This window comes from Pyrgilauda ruficollis, unplaced genomic scaffold, assembly GCF_017590135.1.
Source record: "Pyrgilauda ruficollis isolate IOZ18807 unplaced genomic scaffold, ASM1759013v1 scaffold21, whole genome shotgun sequence".
In the NCBI taxonomy this organism is placed as follows: Eukaryota; Metazoa; Chordata; class Aves; order Passeriformes; family Passeridae; genus Pyrgilauda; species Pyrgilauda ruficollis.
Window position 1 is genome coordinate 858,077 of NW_024520318.1, and position 23,195 is coordinate 881,271.

The 23,195-nt window shown below is 48.8% G+C and overlaps 1 protein-coding gene across 1 annotated transcript in view; it reads right to left on the bottom strand.

Moving 5' to 3' along the window:
- The window catches only part of PLCH1 (phospholipase C eta 1), a 48,471-nt gene that overhangs the window by 20,298 nt on the left and 4,978 nt on the right, over positions 1 to 23,195 (bottom strand). Inside the window, exons 2-5 of the mRNA XM_041467985.1 lie at positions 6,314 to 6,460; positions 5,731 to 5,974; positions 4,359 to 4,488; positions 1,833 to 2,003 (exon numbers count right to left, since the gene is read on the bottom strand). Coding sequence (XP_041323919.1) covers positions 1,833 to 2,003; positions 4,359 to 4,488; positions 5,731 to 5,974; positions 6,314 to 6,460 — 692 coding nt within the window. The remainder of the gene's footprint in view (positions 1 to 1,832; positions 2,004 to 4,358; positions 4,489 to 5,730; positions 5,975 to 6,313; positions 6,461 to 23,195) is intronic.

A 23,195-nucleotide genomic window follows, 5' to 3' on the forward strand; every position in this document is an offset into this window, starting at 1 on the left:
ACAACAGCAGAGGTACACTCATTTTAAACGTCACCAGCATGTGAAAATCTACTTTACTTGGAGAAGACAAACAGGAGTGAGAGGAAGGCATCAATTAAAACCTGTCATTTTAGTCTCAAGATTAAAATTAGCTGTTTAGCAGCCTTAAAAGTTGTACTGGCCAATACTGCTGAAATGAGAACTATGACATTATATTCTTTAATATAATCTTCTTAGACATGCAAAAAGATTTGGCAGGCTTGGATTTCATTTTCATGTGTTTTCCACTCCTATGATTTCATTACTTCCAAGGGAGTTCACTGTAATACACAGTCTAGGAGAGAAATAATTAAATTCTGAAATGAAAAACAGCAGCTTTTCTGAAACAAATAGGAATTTTGTCAACAGCTTCAGCTAGCCCACAGCTGAGGTTCTAACTGATTTGTGGGGCACTTACAAGTAGACACTTATATTTCCTTCAGAACTAAAGGGAAGGAGTAGCTCCCATCACTCATCTAATCTTTCCTCACTGCCTTGAGTGCTAGAATGAGGACTGGGTGGATTTCATTTCTCCACTACCAACATCACAGGAAGAAAATACTGGCTCTCAAACCTCTGGCACCTTTCTTGTGCCTTCATCCTGTTCACTGTTTGTACTGTCCCAGCTAAGCCAACCTTCCTGAGATGCTGCAGGAATTACACAGGGTAATAAAAAAGAACAAATCAGTAACAAAAATAACTGATTATCCTTGCTTAGGTTGGTGTTTGACTGCAAACACTGCTCAGAGCAGGCCCTGTTCTGGTACAAGCTGGCTCAAATTAACTTTTCCATTATCCCCATGGCTCCTTGCTGGCCCAGTGTGGGGCTCTCATGTGCTTGAGGAATGGAAATGTCTAATCTAGTCCAAAGCTGCATCTGCTGGGGAAAAGTCAACACATTTGTGCTTTTTAATTGTAGCTTGAGCAGTGATGACTTTGGCCATTCATTTTTTGTTACACTTCAGAGTACTCCACTATAAATAATATGGGTTGTTCTCCTAAATAGGGAGTTCTCCTAAAAAAGAAGCCAGTTTAGGAGGCTAATAAAAGCCCCAACCCGCTTTTGTTCTGTCCTCAGGCTGCAGAGCATTTCATATCTTGCCAAATGAGGAGCAGATGGAGCAGAACAGACTGTCCACAGATTTCCAAGCATCCAGACAACAGCAAAACCAAAATGCTGTTTGGGTGAGGGCACTGGGGGGCTGCCTCCTGGCTGGGAGCACGATCAGCTTTTGGGGCAATGCTGCCCTGCCCCAGGGCATTGTGACACTGGGAACATTTGGGGAATCTCCCTGACCTCCCAGTTCTGGGCACTGGGAAGGGGCACAGGGCTGCAGGGTGTCTCCAGCCTGCCCAGCCAGGAGGTTCACCTGCAGGAGCCCCAGGTCTCACTCGTCACGGTCTGCAGTGCTGAGCAGAGCGGTTCCCCAGACTGCTCTGCCCCCGCCGTGTTCTCAGGAGGGCACACAGGGCACTGAGAGGATGCAGAATGCCAGACTGACAGTCAGCTCCAGGTTTCTGCTGCATCAGCAGGTCCATAATGCCCCCCCAAAGGCAGCCCCCCACCTCTGCCACGTGTTCCTCTTCCTGCTCCAGGTCCCTGAGCACCCTCTCACACCACTGTCCTGGGCACTTCAAAAACCATCCAAAGCAGCTCACACTCTTTCTAGAAGCATTTCAAAAAACCTTCAGAACTCTCTTCTGTCACATCTGTGCATTGCCCTCTGCCCCAAGTTAGTATTTTCCATAAAATCCTTTCCCTACCCTTGAATGTAAGTGCATGGCCAGAGACATGGGTGCAGATGTCGCCCTACCTTCTGTTCCACCCTCAGGAACTGGGCGAGCTCCTCAGCAGTGAGATGATCCTTCTTGTCACTGTAGCTTAGGAGCAGCAGGTAGAGATCCCGACGCAAGGACATCATCTTGTAAAACACTGAGAATTCCTCAAAGTTCAGGGTTCCTTGGTTCTCATCAGTGTCTGCCTCCTAAGAGGTAATGACACTCAGGTAAACATGCCAGCACAGGAGCAATCAGGGAATAAAACAGAGCAGGACTTGTGTACACCACAGAAATGTAGTAAATTCCAGTCTGCGAGACTGTTCAGACACAAATCCTAACAGGCTAAAATAACTGCAAAATTATACCATCATCTCTGAGGTTTTTGGTGAAAACAGTTACTAAACTAAAGCCACAGATTCCCTATAAAACTCTAATTTCCTTCTTTAATTTCATGTTTATTTCCCCAATAAAGAGGCTCACCCTGGGCTTTATTCTGATCTCTTGCCCTCCTGTATGCCCTGCAGTTATCCTGGATTAAAACACAGCAAGAGTCATAAGAATATCACCCAAGGCTTCCCCAACAACAGTCTTAAAACATTCAGGACAGTATCAGAGTCTTAAATGCACATTATTTAATCTGCAGCACTCTCAGCCCCAGCAGCACTCTGGGGACAACTGTGCAGCAGCACTGAGACCACACCAAAACACACACCCAGCATCTCCAGGCTTGATTTGCTCTTTCTCCTCAGAGGTAGGAAGAGAAGAAAACAGTATTTAGCACACACTAATACAAGCTTTTTCCTGTGAACATCTGCCTAAGAGGATTGCTTTGGATTTTCAAAACAAAGAATATATTCTGGAGAACGGCTGGCAGGCACTGTGTGGGTCTCCATGCAAAAGGAGCTGCGAACTCCTGTCACAGCAAGTCAGCTGAGAGGAAAGGAATTCTCAGCTAAATGCTGTTGAATGGGGTTTTTAATCATTTTAGATCAATTACCTACCTTAAATGACATTTATAATCTGTGGGAATGAGTAAAACACAAATTAATCTCTGCAACACCACCCCACCAGTTCCCAGGTCTTTGGGAGTAACTCCAGACTCCAAAGATGTATCTCTAATGGGGATTTTATGCCACAGAAGATTCTTCAACTTTCCCATGTTTTACAGCAAACCAGCTTTGAGCTGGTACTGGTTTAGAAAAGTGAAGATGACTTTTTTAGCTCTCCATTATGTCCTTGACTTATCTTTCCTTTCCTGCAGTAAACACAAGGACTGGTGGAAAATGGGAGCTGTTTTCAGACAACAGAAGTAAAAAAATTATTCTAAATCAATCAAATGTGAATGGCTAAATATAAGGAAGTTGTTAAAGAAAACCTAATTACTTGCATAAAGCCAGTTTCTATTAAATAATTTTCCATAAGGGATATAAAAAATATTTTAGTGGCAACAGAGTAACTTCATTGTCCATCATTACCAGCATGGAACAGTTCAGTTCACAGAGCTGAAACCAACAATGCAGCAGAAAGAGTAACACTGGTAACTTTTCAGTGTGCTTCATGCCATTTAAACAGCATTCTGATGCCTCTTTGTCTACAAAAAGGTAAGGCTTTGAAAAAGCCTTGAGGTGCTGGGTTTTTGGTCCCCAGCTGCAGAGCCTGCTGTGGATGTGCCCAGAGGTGGATCTGAGTGTCCCCCTGGTCCCCAGCTGCAGAGCCTGCTCTGGATGTGCCCAGAAGAGGATCTGAGTGTCCCCCTGGTGCCCAGGCTGCAGAGCCTGCTCTGGATGTGCCCAGAGGTGGATCTGAGTGTCCCCCTGGTGCCCCACATGCAGAGCCTGCTCTGGATGTGCCCAGAGGTGGATCTGAGTGTCCCCCTGGTGCCCCACACTGCAGAGCCTGCTCTGGATGTGCCCAGAGGTGGATCTGAGTGTCCCCCTGGTGCCCCACACTGCAGAGCCTGCTCTGGATGTGCCCAGAGGTGGATCTGAGTGTCCCCCTGGTGCCCCACACTGCAGAGCCTGCTCTGGATGTGCCCAGAGGTGGATCTGAGTGTCCCCCTGGTGCCCCACACTGCAGAGCCTGCTCTGGATGTGCCCAGAGGTGGATCTGAGTGTCCCCCTGGGGCCCCACACTGCAGAGCCTGCTCTGGATGTGCCCAGAAGAGGATCTGAGTGTCCCCCTGGTGCCCAGGCTGCAGAGCCTGCTCTGGATGTGCCCAGAGGTGGATCTGAGTGTCCCCCTGGTGCCCCACACTGCAGAGCCTGCTGTGGATGTGCCCAGAGGTGGATCTGAGTGTCCCCCTGGTGCCCCACACTGCAGAGCCTGCTCTGGATGTGCCCAGAGGTGGATCTGAGTGTCCCCCTGGTCCCCAGCTGCAGAGCCTGCTCTGGATGTGCCCAGAGGTGGATCTGAGTGTCCCCCTGGTGCCCCACACTGCAGAGCCTGCTCTGGATGTGCCCAGAGGTGGATCTGAGTGTCCCCCTGGTGCCCCACACTGCAGAGCCTGCTCTGGATGTGCCCAGAGGTGGATCTGAGTGTCCCCCTGGTGCCCGGGCACAGACCTGGAACATCTGCCGGACCTTCCTGCGGGGCAGGCTGACGTTCAGCTTGTGCATCAGCTGGTGGATCTCCTCGATGTTCAGCAGCCCGTCCCCGTTCTTGTCAGCCTCCTCGAAGGTCTGCTTCACCCAGCTGCCAGCGTGTCAAGGACAGGCACACACAGCATCTCCCCACGGACAAGGGAGCCAGGGCAGCTCAGGAAAGAACCTTTTTGTCCCTGCCCTTACTACAGCTCAGCCCAGTGTTAAAACCAGAACTGGTTTGTGGCAATTATTCACAGCTCAGTTCACAACTCCAGCCCCTCTCCACTCCCATTTCTGATGCTGGTTCCTCCTCTGAGAACGTGCTCCATAGTTTTCAAATATTGCTGGGCTTACTCTGGGATCTTCTTCCACGTATCCCTTCATTCTACCTGAACTTCACTCACTTCCCAACATCACCTTTCACCCCCTCCTTGGACAAATATCCCTCAGCACCTCCTGCTAAGTTCTTCCAGTAGCTGGGAGTGGGACAGGGCCATTCTGTGTGCAGTCTCCCAGCTGCCACGCTGGATAAAGCAAACAGGACTTGCAGTGATGCTTCACCAGGAGAGAAGGTACAGCAGACAGGAGCAGCTCAGAAAAGCCATGGTTAAATATAGCAAGCTGAGGACAGGTGCAACAGAGCATGCGATACAACCCCAATGGACCTGTGCCTGCTGTGAATCAGAATCAAACACGGGAGATGTAAATTAAAAATACCTGAAATATGTACATTCTCCAGGAGTACCACTGGAGATTTCCATGAGGCAGAAGAACAGACAGGTTACAGTTTTAATTAAGAGGGCCTTGGGGTTTGGTTTCTGGGGGAAGAGAGTTCTTTGTGTGTAACATTTTAGTCATCACTGTTGTGAAAATAAACTATTGGGAAAAAAAAGGCACATGAAGAAAATATTCAGAGAACATGAGGTTCACTTTGGCTACTGGGCTACAACAAACATTTAAGGAGCTTTAAGGATTTGTGCTCCTGAAAAACAAGGGAGGCTGGAAAGGACACAGGCATCTGACTTACACAAAAGCAACAGAGATGGCCAGGACTTACTGAGATATTGAGATAACTAGAAATAGCTGGTTCTCCCCTTCAAAAAGGAATTCATTAACAAAATGCAAGCCTATCCCCTGACTCCTGAGCAGTTTGATCCAGTCCCCAAGGCACAGCCCATGGTTTGTCACATGCGTAAGTGTCCATGTCAAACCCATTGCTCAGGTTTCCATTGCAATCAGTGGAAGGGTTTTGGTCACTTCAGAGGAGGAGAAAGGCCACGCTGTGCTGAAGTGACTGGAAACCAAGGCAGGACTAGGAACCAGGAGGAAGGCCTGGCCCCTCAAAGGATACTGGTCGTGCGTTCTCTGGCGCTTGGCGAGCGAGTCCTCGTCGCTGATCCCGGCCAGCAGGTACTTGAGCCCCGTGATCCAGGTGCGAGCCTCCTCGGGGTTGGACGTGATCAGGTCCAGGGTCTCCAGGTGGTTGCCATGGTAAATAGTGAAGCAGCAGCTGGGGTCGAAGCTGCCCTCGGCGTGGCGGTGGAAGATCTCCGACTGCCGGCCCTCGCTGACTTTGTAAATGGAGTCGATGACAACTGGGGGGAAAGGGAAACCAAAGGCCACGCTGGGACAGCCAGCCAGCCTCTTCCTGCTTCTCCCAGTTCTGAGTTATTCAGGCTCAGAGGCATTAAACTTTATTAATGTCACATCTTCACACCCCAAAGCCCTGTTGGACCGAAGGTTTCCCTGCCATGGCTGTGCCCCGTGCCGGCTGCCCCGGAGGCTCCGCGCACTTCCCGGAACATCGCAGGGCTGAGGCTACAGGACACAGAAACCAAGTGTCTCCCATCAGCCCACGAGCCCCTGTGTAGCTCTGTAAGTCACATTCTAATACTGAACAGCCCCAGAAATTAGAAGAAATACGAGGAGTTTACTTTTTGCCTTCTCGCTCTTCCGGGAGGGCCTCCATCGGATGCAGGTCCTGTGCTCGTCCAGGTAGAAGAGCCGGACCAGCCCCTTGGTTCCACTCTTCAGCTTCACCATCTGCGTCCCAGACTGCATCACACTCATGCATCTTTCAACTGTGAGGCAGAGCAGAATAAATTCAGCTGAACAGCCACCTCACCCACTAATGACATGACTGACGGGCTGCCCAACATCTGCCAGGCACACGCCAGTTCCGACCTGAACCTCCAGTGACAGAAAGTGGGCAGTGCCAGGAGACTGTTCCTTCTTCACTGCCACCTTCTCCACACAGGAAAATGGAACAGCTCATCTGTCTGAACACCCTCACGACAAAGGAGGCAAAGAAAACTTTCATCTATGTTGAAGGAAAACATTTTATAGTTGTTTCATGCTCATCTTATTTACATTTTTTCTATTACTGCACACAGTGCTGTAATTTTAAACCCCAGCACTCCATGTACTTGGACTGGTGAGATCCTCATTCAAACCCCGCAGTCCTTTGGGCTCAGCAGCCCTGGAGTTTGTCCCTCCTGCTGTGACCCTGGCAGAGCTGCTCACAGAATGACACAGACACATTCACACCCTCTCCATGCTGCCACCGACCTCCCAACACACACTGGGATGATTTCCTTTTATCCACCCATCCCATCCAAATGATAAGGCTTTTTTCCTCCTTGTGTTTTGACTAAAATAAACCCATTTCTTCCATTTCATCTCACATCCTCCCTCCTGCAGCCTTCCAAACACAAGGATCAAGATAACATTTCCTCTTGATCTCAGTATATATCCATGCTCTTAAATTACCTTCTGGTTTTATCCATTCACAGCCTCTCCTCACTTGGTATCACTCCAAATTCATCTCCCTGGGTGATTTGTTTACACTCTGGCTGGCTCCCAAATAAACTCTCTGGGTCTGTCTGTATTTCTTATCACCCCTCCTCTCTCCAGCACTTCTCTCTCCAGTGCTCCTCAGTGTCAAAGCAAAGACTAACCCACACTCCCACTCCTCTGCCAGAGCTGGGATTTATTTATTCTCCCAACAGCTCTGACACACTCACAGGCAGTCAGAGCAGCAGCTAAACATTGGGCAAACCAGGGCTGAACAGCCCTTGGCACTGGAGTACCCTCCCCTGGCTCCCTCACTCACCAGCGCTGGCAAGGCAAACCCCACATGGAATAAACCCCATCAGAAGGAGTCTTTTTCCTGAGTTCTCTTTCTTGGAGGAAGGAGGGGACTGAGGTTGAGCTAACAGAACCAAACTCTTCTGAAAGCCTCATGTGAGTGCAATAAATGTGTCCTTCAATATGTCCATAAATAATGGCACCCCCTGGATCAGCACACTCTGAATGAAGGTGAGTTTGGAAGGGCTTTGAGATAAACCACAAATGTGACATAAATGAAGCCAGAAGGAGATGTTAGACCATATCCACATGTTGGCTGGGGCAGCATTAACTTGGATCTATCCAAAGATGCACAAATACCAGGAAGACAAACATTTACACCACAAGGGATGGAAAACTCAGAACCTGAGAGAAGAAAGATGAACTGAAGCAAAAAGAGTCTGTAAAAATCCCTGTGTACATCCACACAGGAGTGCCTTTTCTTGGCAGACCCAGCCTTTCCCTGCAGATCCGAGTTTAGATCAGGTTTGCTTTGGATTCCTACCAAGACAAACAGGACTTGTCCCAGCACAGCAGTGAGGTTCTCCCTGTGAGTGTGGGGACACAAACCTGCCCTGCTCCATCAGCCTGGCACACACACCACAAGCACTTTTGATTTCACCGATAGAGAGATCACTTCCAGCGGGGCTTTAGCTCAGTAAGAGGTTTAGCAACAAGCTACTCAACACAGAAAATCTGCTTCTTTGCACCTAAGTCTAGCAGTGACTGGTGAAAGTCTTACAAAAAGAACTAATTCTCAAGTAAGTCTCTCTATTAGCACCAGCTCAGTAGTCAGAGAAAAAATCCCAGCCCGGTTTCACTAAGATGCCATTGAGGACAGCCAGCAAAAGGCAGAAGGGAGAAGACCACATTTATTCAACACAAGAAAAGCAGAGAATGGGCCACAGTCAGGTAACTGCAGCCAACAAAACTGGGGGAAAACAAAACCCACAAAAGGAAATCCAGTTCCTTCTTCACCATTTCAATTGCTTAAACATTTCTGCATCACGTTTGGAATTGTTATGGGTGCAGTCACATTCATGCTTCAGGCACGCTTCAGGTACAGGGAATAGATTTTAAAACACTTTCTTTCACAAAGTGGAAGAAACCCAGTTCTGCCCAATATCTCAGCCCCCACCTCCCAAACCCCACCTGCAGTAGGTCCAGTGCCCCAGGGAGCACCATCTTTGCTGCCTGCATTTCCCAATTCCAAGGAAGTACCGTGAGGATTCAAACATTTAAAGAATAGTAAACGTGTAAGAGAGTTCATGGCATCATTCCTGCTGTGTAGGTGTTAATAACAAAGGCCCCACGTTCAAGAAGGGACTGGGGTAATGGAAATGCCACAGCAATCACGAGCCCACTGGATCTCAGCTCTGCAAACCTTTTACAAAACAGCCCATCCTCCCCTTCAGGCTATTTATAAAATATAAGCACGCAAATAAAAAAGGTCTTTTTCAAATCTATTCTCAGTATGCTAATGCCGGTCCCTTGCCAGACACCACACATTAGCATCTGAATCAGGGAAGGTATTGAGCAGTGCAGGGCAGAATAAAGCTCCAGAAAAGCAGTTCAGGAAGGATTTCACTGAGGAATAGGGAAGCTGGTTCCAGAAAAACATCTAATCCTGTAGATAAACCAGGAATACAGAGTAAATGAAGCAGCTCCTCAATGCAGACATAGATTAAAATTTGAGGAAGCGAGACATGATCCCCATTAAAAGATATTCTTCTAACACAAGGACTAGCCGTGCATTTTTTGCTCAAAGTCTGAAAATGAATTAAGTTAAACTAGAACACAATGTAGTTCATGCTACAAGATCAAAGAAAATTAATCTGAAAGTTTAAATAAAAAATTATGCTTATGCAATGTTTAAGGAAGGTATCCCTGCCCATGGCAGGGGGTTGGAACTGGGCAGTATTTAAGGTCCCTTCCAACTCAAACCACTGCATGATTCTATGATATTTGAAGCTTTAATTTAAAATTTTAAAACCCCTGAAAAATACATTCACTTCTGTTTGCAGAGTTATGCAAACTTGACAGTCTAAAATCATCCCAACAGACATCCTGAAGCTTAATGGGATTTAATAATGAAAGACCAGTCTACTTTTCTTGCTCCCAAAATAACCCTTTAAAGCCATACAGACCTGAATCCAAATAGCAGTTTCTAATTTAGTTCAGCCACGAGAATCACTCCCAACACAAACCTCTCCTTGCGGGAGGAGCGGTTTCTGTACCCGGGGGTAAGGCAGATACAAACCCATCTGTGCCAGCTCCACCTTCTCTGGGGTGGCCACGCTGCCCAGCACGTGGCAGGCCTCTGAGGCCAGCAGCAGAGCCATGGAGCCCCGGGATGTCCCTGAGACCCGGGGTGCCAGGCAGCTCTGTGGGTGTCCCCTGCCCACGCTGCTCTTGCTGCCCACGGAGCCGGCACTGCCGGGCAGCTGCGGCTGCTCCAGATGTTAATCCCCAAACCAGCCCGTGCCACCCTCTGTCCCCGTGCCACCCTCTGTCCCCGTGCCACCCTCCATCCCCTGTGCCACCCTCCGTCCCCCAGTGCCACTCTCCATCCCTGTGCCACTCTCCATCCCTCTGTGCCACCCTCCATCCTGTGCCACCCTCCATCCCCCTGTGCCACCCTCCATCCCTGTGCCACTCTCCATCCCTGTGCCACCCTCCATCCCCCAACGCCCCCCAGTGCCACTCTCCATCCCAGTGCCACTCTCCATCCCTCTGTGCCACCCTCCATCCCTGTGCCACTCTCCATCCCATGCCACCCTCCATCCTGTGCCACCCTCCATCCCGTGCCACCCTCCGTCCCCAGTCCCTGCCCGTGCTGGGGTTATCCCTGGTAACCAGGGATGGCTCAGCAGCCCCCAGGATCCCCACGGAGCCTCCATGGCTCGGAGCCACGGCCGCCCCCTGCATCCCGGGAATTCCTCTGGTTTAGAGTGAATTTAACTCCAGCAGTCACGCTGCTGAGTGCACTTCTGCCTGCTCTGGTGCCTCACCACGAGGGCTGCAGGGTGTGCAGGACCCTGCAGTCGACACCAGAAGGAAATTATTTGGGGAAGTAAGACACTACACTGAGCAGCATTTTCCAGCAAACAGAAGAGCATTTTGCTATACAGTGCACATCCCTGCAGTGAAACAAATGCCCCCTCCCATAAAACATCTTCTCTGAGGTTAAATAAATATCCTGGCTATGTTTTCTACTATATTTTGGGGTTTCATTGTTCAAGAAAACATTACCTTTGCATTAGCAGCACAACTCTACTGCCAGGAGTATACCACAAAAGGTTACACCCCTGTTGTGTGACAGATAATTTTACTTTAAAGTCAAAGATCAAAACAAATTTCTTATTGCTGTTCACAAGCATTATTTTCCTGCAGGTTAAGAAATTAATATTTCAAAGTGCAACCAAATGACAAAAGGTCTGGTGTCATCTTGCTTTTATGGACTTACTGTTACAGCCATCTGACAAAACAAAAAGATTAAATAAGGTATAAAGAGCATTACCAAACACTGAGAAGTATAATTATGAAAGAGGATATAAACTGGGTTTCTAAATGATAGGCATCAACTGCATTAAGCCAACATTAAGCTTGAAGAGATAAAAGGTACCCATAAAACGCATGAGTTACTTTTCTAACTGCAGCAGCAGCTCTTCTCCCCTGCATTCAGTGTTTTGGGGTTTACTTTGTGAAGGGTTGTGAAGCCCTGGCACAGCTGCCCAGGGCACTGGTGGGGTCACTGTCCCTGGAGCATGTGAAAAACGAGTGGATGTGGCTCTTGAGGACCCAGTTTAGTGCTGAACACTGTGGTGGTGCTGGGCTGATGGCTGGACTTCACGATCTGAAAGGTCCTTCCCAAAAACCATCGCCCTGCACTGGAGACCAGCACACAACTGCACTGTCCCCTCCCAGCAGTGAAACGCTCTGAGCCCAGCCCCAAAGCAAACCCCAGAGCCCCACCCTGCTCTCACTGTCTGCACTCTCCTGCACCAATGTCCCACCCTGAGCACGAGGTTTGCCCTCCCAGGAATCCCATCAAACACCATTTTCTGCCCAGGTCCAGCCCTGAGAGCACATTTTATCTAAATCCCAGAGAACAGCACTAATGCCACCAGGGTGATTGTTGGGGTGTTACATAACAGCCAAAGAGCCCGGGGGGCACACAGGGCAGATGCAGGTCTGGGGCACGCCAGGGCCCCAGGCAGGATTGGGTTTTGGTTGAAATAGCCACAGCTCATATTTTATGCTGGAGTTTAATTTGCTTCGCAGCAGCTCTTCCAGCCTCACGGAATTTCACATTAAGCTCCTTACAGTGGGTTTAATGGTAATCTCTGGGTAGTCCATGGACATGAGATGGACAATCAATCTCTCACACTTCTGCATTTTACAAGAAGCCCTCGAGGAAGCCACACAGCACCAGCAGAGACACCACAGGCTGAAAAGGGCACAGGCAATTCATCTCAGCTCTGGAGATGCAGAGCATCAACACAAATACCCAAACACAGGTTGAGACTACTCAAAACAACTGAATGGCGTCTAATCAAAGGAAATCACTAACTCTGGGAAGCAGCTCGTGCTTGTAAAGTCACTAAATAATATGCAAAGAAAAAAGGGGTGAAGCTTAAGAGCAAAACCATTCATATCCAGAATGGAGAAACAGCCCCAAGCACAACTGAAATCTATCAGCATGTTTCAGCTCTTTGTTAGCCTGGGAACTGTCTGGTGGTGTCTTTTTTCCCAAAACAAATGCAAAAACTTGGGAGCAGCAGCTCGCAGAAGTCATGTCTGAGTAACATGTATTTCACAGTAGCTGCTCTTTCAGCCTCCCCTATTGACACTGCAGACTCAGTGCTTCCAGGATGACCAACAACTCATCTTATTTTCACATTACAAGTGAAAGGTCTCTGCTCTTCACCTTTTCAAGCTGATCCCTGACAACCCTTAGTTATTCTTGCCATGGGAGAACCCAGAGCTCCTTCCCAGACTGAGGCCCCCTCCTCTTTTGCTGTTAGAGATCAGAAAGGAACCAGAAGTATCCAAACAAAAGCTTGGCACTACAGTATAATCCAAAAAGAGCCTGAATGATCCTTAATGACAAGCTTTGTTCCCTCGCTGAGACTCCACAGAGCACTGTGCAGTGCAGAAATGTCCTGCCAGGCCAGTGCCTCCTTTACAGGGGCTGTGCTGCCCTGTGGGACACCATGAATAATGCATGATTTCCACCCCTGCCCAAGGACCCCCCTTCTGCCAGCTCAGCAAAGTTCCACTTATTATCTCCGAGCAATTAGCCCAGGTTTCATCCTTTCTTCAGAAACAACTCCACCAGAGCTGTCCATTGTGAGAGCCCTGGTGCCACTGCAGCACAGCGTGGCTGAGGACTGTAAGTTTTCCATTAGGACTACGGAATTAATCCTTTGTCAACACTGAAAAGCACAATCGCTTAAGCACAGCCGTGGCCAAGTGCCAATGCACATTGTCACATCAATGGGGTGAACAAGGAGCACAGATTTATTAAGCAAACACAGTTAAGTTTGCACATCCTAATCCTCTTTCTTCCTCGAGGATCCCTCAGCAGGGAGGGCACAGCAGTTGATTATGACACTCCAGAAAGTGGAAAAGCAGGAGGTGGGAAGAAAGGGAGGAGGAGGAGGAGGAGAGTTTCCGCTGCCCCTGCCAAGGGGAGGACGAGCACACAGGTGTGAGGTGTCACCGTGCCAGACCCAGGGTGGCATTCAGGACAAGCTCTGTGTGACAGGGCATGGAGCAGCCATCCCCAGCTCCGTGCCCACGTCCCCAAAGGAAAGCCCGGGGCTCTCCAGGCCGGGGAAGCCCTGCTCAGGAGGGCAACCCCTCCCTCACTGCAGCTGAGCCACCTCTGCAGGGCCAAGGGGCTCCTCCTTGGAGCCTCCCAGCTGGCAGAGAGCAGTCTGAGCATCCCAGGAGCCGTGCCTCCGGATGCAGAGGTGGAGAACAGTGAACCACGAGCCCTTGCACTGCCAGAATCCCATATCTGCCCTCTAAAAAAATCAATAAGTACATAAATAAGGATCATACACCAGCGAACCAGACCTTGTTCTCAGCCTCCCTGTGTTGTATGATACAACAAATACAATTCCCACCACAACACACTGAGCTAGGGCAGACCTCCTCACTCACCACACCGCCCTTTGTACGTCACACCTCCACTTAACTTCATCAATTTAACAAAAAATAGGAAAAATAACGCTCCGTCAAAAAGCCCTCCCTAGAGCCTGCTCCTGTGCCCACAGGGACGTGCAGAGGATGACCTGTCCCAGCCTCAGTGCAAAGCCAGTTCTGATGTCTGCACACTGAACAGCCAACACCCCGCGTGGCAGCACCTCAGCACCACGGCCTGGGAAGGAGTGAGTGCCCTGACGACAGGAAGAGGGATCCAGTCCCCAGGACCAGGCTGCAGGGAGCACTGCTTCCCTCCAGGATGCCAAACAAAGCCACATCTGGGGCTCAGCTAGAGACTGGAAAGAGGGAGAAAAGCAGAATAGAATGGAAGGTGAAGTTAATTAACCTTTAAAAGTAATGAATGGAGACTGCAGTGCAACAGATGATATGAACTAATTTATTCACCCTCCTCAGAAATAACCATTTTGCTAAAGAAACATGTTTATCTATTCTATTTTAAATTACCTCGGTGCAAGTCACCGACTGTGAGTCATCTGTGGGCAAACAATGAACTGACAGTCTCAAACACCAAGTGATTTTATTACTGAAAACGATGCTGTTTTGTGCATCTGAGTTCCAGGCTGATCAATGTTTCTGTTGGTAACACCTGTGGGAACACCTGTGAGGCCCTTCTCTGCTGTACTGATAACCTGCCACAGCACAGGCTCGAGCTGCCTGCCCTACAGCCAGGTTTGCTGGCACCCCCAGGAAAAGCCAGCCTGGGCTCCTCACAGCTCCCACTTCTGCCATGCAAGGAGACACGGAGCAGCACACGCTCCCTGAGGCAGCGGCTGCTGGAGGAAAGAGGAAAAACCAGCACACACACCCCCTGCAGCAAGCTCAGTGCTGGACAGGGCTGGGAAGGTTTCTCACTCTGCTCACAGCGTCCCCAGGCTGCTGTGTGCCACCACTGACCCCAGTGTGGCACTGGGGCAGCTCAGGCTCCAGAAAAGCACTGAAGGAGCTACCTCAACAATTCTAATCTATGCCCCAGGGTTTTGGAAAGACAACAGTTCTTCAGCAAACGGCAACAACCTTTCCCCTAGCCGTGACAGTGTTCTGTGGATTTATTGAATCGAGTAGATTCCATTCATAAGCACCAAAAGCACAAACACTAAGTAGTAGCAAGCACATAACCTAGTTCCTACCTGGCCAGCCACATCCTCTGCAGAGCTGGTGAGACACTGCCCCTGGAGCCATCAGCATCCAGCTGCAGCACCCTCAGCAGGGCCATGCAGGGACACTGTGGTGCCCCACTGTGACACTGGGGTCAGGCAGCACTCAGGGCAACACTGGGCAACCTCCTCAGGATACACCAAACCACCTGGAGGCTTTCCACCTGCCAAAGCTGCCATGTGCATGTGCCAACTTCTTGTGAGTGCATTTAATGCTGAGACAGATTTGAGCTGTTACTGGAATGAAACCTGTGGATGACCAAGCTCTTCCCAGGAGACTGATGCCTTCCACATCGACCCAGACCAGCTTGCTGTTCCAGGCTAATTCCCTTACATATCAGGATTGCAGAGCCTACACTCAGTGCCTGGACAGCTGCAGGCACAGGAGTCCCACAGCAGCACTGATAAGGACATTGAACAGGGCACTGCCACCGTCCCTGGTACAGAGGGGAGCCGGCCATGACCCCACCTCTGAGCGGCCAAACCTCAGTGCCAGGGACACCCAGGACACCCAGAGACACCCCAGGACACCCAGGACACCCAGGGACACCCAGGGACAGCCACTCACTGCTCTGCAGCCCTGGCTGCCCTCCCCACACAGAGATGGCACTGCCACAACCAAGGATGAGGAGCTGGAATGTGGCCTTGCTGTCACATCGAGGTGAGGAGGGGACCGCAGAGTGACCTCGGGCAGAACCCACCCTCAGCCCAGCTCTCCGCTGTGGAATGTGCTGATCCACACACACGGGCCGTGAGATTCAGAGTGTGAACCTGATGCTGTCCTTGCAGCCTGCTGCCAGCCCCTCAGCAGAGCTGGCTGCTGTGAATTATTCAGCGGGGCCGTATCCATTACCTGCGGCTCCTGGGAAGGCGGATGGAGTGACACCTGCCCTCCTTTGGCCACGCCACCAAAGCTCCCCGGAGAGCTCTGGGTCCCCAGCCCCTGGGAGAGGAACAGCAGCCTTTGGCACCACAGCCCAGCAGCCCCAGCACAGGCAGCCCTCCCCCAGGGCAGCCACAAATAACTCACTTTTGCCTAAAATAGGCTCTGGTTTTTATACAATAGCTGTCCCTATTCCCAGAGACTTCCACTAGATAAAGAATATCTACTAAAATCAACCATGGCAGATACAAAGGGAAAAGAAGTATCAACTGCCAACACTGCCCTGAAATTTTCTAACATTTTATAACAGGCAAGATGATATTTCGAAGTATAATCCATGACTGTTGATGGCTTTATTTTAGATTAGTTTGTTTGATTTTGAATTACAGATAATCTTGTCACAAAAATTTCTTCTGCACTACACAATTATGGCAAGAAAGCTATTACGCTAAATGTATTTTCTAAATGTCTTCTTTAAAAAAACATAATTCAACATCCTTAAGGATGAGCAAAATACAAAAATTAACTTTAATCTACCATGATTTCTCCTTCTTTCTACAGCATTCACTCTCTATCCACTTAGAGGCTTAAGCTAACTGCCACTTTCCATTCAGCACTGACTTAAATTGAAAAAAATTAGATGTTATAAACTACAAGATACTGAAGAAAGTTATTCAAGATGTCTTCCTTTTTTGTACCATCTCCTGCAATTCCTGGAAAGACATCTTTTATCCAGTGCTTTCATTCAAATTTTACATACCACTTGCAAATGTTATACTATTTATAAGCACTACTAAAAAAACCCAAAACTCTTCTACACTGAAAGCTACAGCAAAATTCCCAACAGATGAAAAGGTCAAGAATGTTTTTATTCAAGGCAAACACATTTGTAATAATTTAGGCTAACACACAAGTGCAGTTTGTTCTCATCAAAAGAGCAGTATCTCAAACACAAGCTACATGTTTTCATGGAGAAATTGACTTGACTTTCAAGTGAATACAAACCCACCAGGTTTTCTTGTAAAACATTCAGGAATAGATACACAGTTGTTATACCAACAACGTCCACATAAACACTGCAATTTAGCAAACCCTAGGGTTAAGTTACCTGATTTTTCTATAAACATTTCCAGACACACTACGAGCTCATCCTACAGCAATTCCAAACTCAAACTTACCTTTTTCTGGACTTAAATTTTTATATACTTCAAGGTCTGCCATTAAATTTGTAACTCAGGCATTATTGGCAAGCAGAATGGAAATTCTCCCTTCAGGAAAGGCTCAGTTTGATCTTCACGCCTTCAGAGCCAACACATTCGGAAAGCAATCCTTGGCAGTACAGCCGGGCGCCGCTCCTCAGGAGGAGCCGGGAAACCTCGGCGGTCCATAGCGCTAATCCAGAGGCGAGAGCAGGTAACTCGGCTCACGCCGGAGGAGCGCGGGGCCCGGCAGCATCTCCCGCAGCATCCCCGCACACAGCGCTCGGGCCGCGGCAGCGCTCGGGGCTCCGCTGGGGCTCCGGGCAGCTCCGGGCAGCTCCGGGCACCGCGAGGGCTCCGGGCAGCTCCGGGCTCCGCTGGGGCTCCGGGCAGCTCCGGGCAGCTCCGGGCACCGCGAGGGCTCCGGGCAGCTCCGGGCTCCGCTGGGGCTCCGGGCAGCTCCGGGCTCCGGGCAGCTCCGGGCTCCGCTGGGGCTCCGGGCAGCTCCGGGCAGCTCCGGGGGTGCCGCGGGCAGCTCTGGGGCTCCGGGCAGCTCCATCTTGTCACAAAAATTTCTTCTGCACTACACAATTATGGCAAGAAAGCTATTACGCTAAATGTATTTTCTAAATGTCTTCTTTAAAAAAACATAATTCAACATCCTTAAGGATGAGCAAAATACAAAAATTAACTTTAATCTACCATGATTTCTCCTTCTTTCTACAGCATTCACTCTCTATCCACTTAGAGGCTTAAGCTAACTGCCACTTTCCATTCAGCACTGACTTAAATTGAAAAAAATTAGATGTTATAAACTACAAGATACTGAAGAAAGTTATTCAAGATGTCTTCCTTTTTTGTACCATCTCCTGCAATTCCTGGAAAGACATCTTTTATCCAGTGCTTTCATTCAAATTTTACATACCACTTGCAAATGTTATACTATTTATAAGCACTACTAAAAAAACCCAAAACTCTTCTACACTGAAAGCTACAGCAAAATTCCCAACAGATGAAAAGGTCAAGAATGTTTTTATTCAAGGCAAACACATTTGTAATAATTTAGGCTAACACACAAGTGCAGTTTGTTCTCATCAAAAGAGCAGTATCTCAAACACAAGCTACATGTTTTCATGGAGAAATTGACTTGACTTTCAAGTGAATACAAACCCACCAGGTTTTCTTGTAAAACATTCAGGAATAGATACACAGTTGTTATACCAACAACGTCCACATAAACACTGCAATTTAGCAAACCCTAGGGTTAAGTTACCTGATTTTTCTATAACCATTTCCAGACACACTACGAGCTCATCCTACGGCAATTCCAAACTCAAACTTACCTTTTTCTGGACTTAAATTTTTATATACTTCAAGGTCTGCCATTAAATTTGTAACTCAGGCATTATTGGCAAGCAGAATGGAAATTCTCCCTTCAGGAAAGGCTCAGTTTGATCTTCACGCCTTCAGAGCCAACACATTCGGAAAGCAATCCTTGGCAGTACAGCCGGGCGCCGCTCCTCAGGAGGAGCCGGGAAACCTCGGCGGTCCATAGCGCTAATCCAGAGGCGAGAGCAGGTAACTCGGCTCACGCCGGAGGAGCGCGGGGCCCGGCAGCATCTCCCGCAGCATCCCCGCACACAGCGCTCGGGCCGCGGCAGCGCTCGGGGCTCCGCTGGGGCTCCGGGCAGCTCCGGGCTCCGGGCAGCGCTGGGACTCCGGGCAGCTCCGGGGGTGCCGCGGGCAGCTCTGGGGTTCCAGGCAGCTCCGGGCAGCGCTGGGGCGGCTGGCGGGCAGGGATTACCACACTCCGGCTCAGGAGCGGCGGAGTGACGCAGGCTGAATGCGGGAGGGGAAATCCAACCCCGCTCCAGAGTAACCCCCGGCATCTGCAGCCAGGGGTTCTGCGAGCCGGAGGGGAGAGCCCCCAGCACCTCTGCGGCCTTTGCCCTGCTCTGTGCCCCTCCTCCTGCCGCTGTCCCGCTGTCCCTTACTCCGGGAACAGCCCCCTGCAGGGTCAGGCACAAACGCACACGATGCACTCGGCTGAGCAGTGCCAGGAGCAGGAGTGCCCCGGGAGGTGCTGAGCACCAGCTCTGCCAGCAGCTTCAGAACCCCCCGTGCCCCTGGCCAAACCTGGGCTGGTTTAAGGCATCCCAGTGCTCCTGAAACCTGGGGGTTTACAGGCAGTGTGGAACAACGGGCAGAAGCATTCAGACTTGCATAAATTGCACTTCCTTACAACAGAGCCCAAGGGCTCACAGGGCTGGGAAGCACAGCAAGAATGAACTCAGCTCCACATACAATGCTTCACATCTTTCGTTTATTGCATTTTCTAATTCTTTCCCTCTTCAGCTGGCTCTTCCACTGTGACATTTACATCAGTACACCAAAGGAATTCCCAGCTGTATTCCCAAACATTGTGACAGCAATAAAAGAGACAGAATTTGTCTAGCACAGGCCAGGAAAAAGTTACATGAGTGACAACGTGACAGAGAAGGGGGAAAAAAAAAAAAAGCCACTCAAAAAAACCCCTAACAGTTTCACATGCCTGCAGAACTTCAGTGGGATGGGAGACAAGATCCAAGTGGATCATGTCTTCACTTCCTGAGAAATCATTATTTCTTAGCTGTTGCTAAGACAGAGAGCCTTCCCACAGCCCCCACGACAGAGCTCAGCACTCTGCAGGGTATCCATGGACCATGTCCAGCACCCTGGGCAGTGAAACGAGACCCCCGAGCCACTGCAGGATCTCTTGGCTGCTCAGCTGTGGCTCTAATGGCACTGTCAGGCTGGGATGGCAGGAGGTGGCACAAGTCCCACTCTGAGGAGGGAGTGTCACCCACGGCCAGGCAGAGCAGGGGAAATGGGGCGGCCACAGCGTTACCCCAGCTCTGGGTCCCACCTCAGCTCACCACGTTCGTGGCTGAAATCTCCACTCTGAAGCCTCTAGACAGCTGCCAGTGCCTGTGCATTGAAATGATGTGCTGTAGCTGCAGTTCAACAACAAAAAATAAACTGTCTCTGCTGTACAGTTTAATTATTGATATCTCAGATTGCACTTGATAATGTGTTAAATGCAAATTACTCACACTCCTACTGTTGTGTTAATTATAATACAAACTATACACAAGCACCTTCAACGCCACAGCTGCTCTGCAAGAAACCTTACACAATCAGCAATACATTCTTCATCTCCAGAATAAACTTCCTTTTAAAAGCAGATGTGCTTAAATGCTACATGTCTTTAGAAATTCAAGCATGTTACATAGGTTAGAAGAACATTACAGCAAACAAATGAAGATGTTATGTAATTCAGTTGAGAGACAGAATTTGTCTAGCACAGGCCAGGAAAAAGTTACATGAGCGACAACGTGACAGAGAAGGGGAAAAAAAAAAAAGCCACTCAAAAAAACCCCTAACAGTTTCACATGCCTGCAGAACTTCAGTGGGATGGGAGACAAGATCCAAGTGGATCATGTCTTCACTTCCTGAGAAATCATTATTTCTTAGCTGTTGCTAAGACAGAGAGCCTTCCCACAGCCCCCACGACAGAGCTCAGCACTCTGCAGGGTATCCATGGACCATGTCCAGCACCCTGGGCAGTGAAACGAGACCCCCGAGCCACTGCAGGATCTCTTGGCTGCTCAGCTGTGGCTCTAATGGCACTGTCAGGCTGGGATGGCAGGAGGTGGCACAAGTCCCGCTCTGAGGAGGGAGTGTCACCCACGGCCAGGCAGAGCAGGGGAAATGGGGCGGCCACAGCGTTACCCCAGCTCTGGGTCCCACCTCAGCTCACCACGTTCGTGGCTGAAATCTCCACTCTGAAGCCTCTAGACAGCTGCCAGTGCCTGTGCATTGAAATGATGTGCTGTAGCTGCAGTTCAACAACAAAAAATAAACTGTCTCTGCTGTACAGTTTAATTATTGATATCTCAGATTGCACTTGATAATGTGTTAAATGCAAATTACTCACACTCCTACTGTTCTGTTAATTATAATACAAACTATACACAAGCACCTTCAACGCCACAGCTGCTCTGCAAGAAACCTTACACAATCACCAACACATTCTTCATTATTTTGTCTCCAGAATAAACTTCCTTTTAAAAGCAGATGTGCTTAAATGCTACATGTCTTTAGAAATTCAAGCATGTTACATAGGTTAGAAGAACATTACAGCAAACAAATGAAGATGTTATGTAATTCAGTTGACAGGTGCCAAATGGTATAAGACCTGTAGATTTATTCAACTTCAAAAAAAACCCCAAAATCAATCGCCATGACAACTCCTCAGTGTCAAGCCAGGTTTTGCATTTAATCCCAAGCCTTGTCAGTTGGCTTGGCTTTTCCCTCATCCCAGGGCTCACAGGCTCCTGCTGGGAAAGCTCTGCAGGGCCACAGCCCACACAGCTCCAGCAGCCCCAGAGGTGATGGTGACGAACAAGCTTTCTGAAAAAGAACTCATTTCCCTTTACCTGTGCTGATTGACATCAGTGATCACTGCAAGACAAGATCCCTTCAGCCATCACTGCTGTCCCGTGCGTGGTGCACAGTCCCTGGCTGAGGTCTGGCAGGACAGTAACAGCCTCCCCTCCACGCTGGTTTTTCCTGCTTAGGTTTCCTGCCCACACCTCACGAGGCTCAGATTACTGGACAGAGACACAACCCTGCAAGTTCTACTGCAAAATATCCATTTTCCAATAAATGAGAGTATGATTTAACTAACAGTTCGGAAATTACAGCATCAGAGGAAGGTTCATTTTCTAGCTCATTGGGTTTTCCTTTATCACTGTCAAAATAGCTGGAAACCAGCACAAAGCCTAATTCTGCTAAAGAGCAAGAAAAGCTGATTAGAGAACTAACACCTCTTACAGGGAATAGATAATGAAATAAGGAGATAACAACATCTTCATAATCATCTTCCAAGTGTAATCTTAGATGTGAACTGTGAGACAATCTCCTTGTGAAAAGTCAGCCAGCAATGAATAAAACTTTGCATCAGCTGTAGAGAAACTTGTCATTTTTATCAGATTAAAGCTTTTATCAACTCATTTATCGTTAATGAAGACATGGTTCTGTGGAAAGCTGAGAAACACAAAAAATGAAAGGGGAAAAATACTTGGCATTAGAACACAAGCACCTGAAACATTGTCTGGAGACAGATCCCACATGAGACTCCCCCTTTCATTAACAGATGCAGAGACAGACACAGTTCTTGAACAAGGCAGAGAGAGTTTCTTCAAGCACTTTGGGCCCTTTTTAAACCTCAGTGGACTTCAATACATTAATTCCTTAATGCTCTTCTTGCAAACACATTTCCATTTACATCTGTTTGTCTCAAGGAATGGATTGTGGATATCTCACATAAATCAGAACGTGAACCCAAACACAAATTCCTGCACTACTAACTCATCCTGCTTTCCCAGCATCGTTCTGAGACTCCAGCTGAAGCAACTGAAGATAAAAGGCTGAATCCTGCAGCCCACAGCTGGCATCTGTAGCTGTGCCACAGCCCTGCACGAGGCTTCAGCAGAGCTAATTATAGAGCACTGCCCTTCAGCAAACATCAGGCCTGAAGGATTTCTGCAATCTGGCAAAGCTCCAGGACTGCTCCCCCAAAACTCTTGTGCTCCAATAACCAAAATAGTCCATTTGACTGCATAAAAAAGGACAACAGAAGGCATTTTGTGTTCTCATTGGGCACGGAAGTCTAAGGCCACTGAAGCAAGGAGAGGCTCTCCGTGGTTTCCTCATCAGGATGTTGGACAGCCAAAGCCACCAGGATGTGCCCAACACGACCTGTGTTCCCTGTCAGGCTCAGACCCACTCACACCTTCCAGGAAATTCCCTTTCCAAGGTGAAACAAGAGGGCAACACAACCTGCTCCATCCCTGACAGCCTGCTTCCCTCCAACCAGAGGGCCCACACAAGTTTTGGGGTTAATTCCTGCAGATGGTCACAAGCATAAATGAATTCCAAAAATCTTACAAGGGGGGGAAACCCCCAGTCAGATGCAATGATAAAAACTGGAATTATCTAGATGCAGTTTTGGCTGGGGAAGTACTTGCCTTGCTGACTGGGAGGCACTGGGAGCCACAGGAAGGTTTCCTCTGTACACTTTGGGGTTTTTTTCCCTTTACACTTTCAGCCCTGACCATCTGGTAGTGAAGTTAAATGGATGTTTGCTCTGACAGCACAGCCATTCCTACATTGTTAC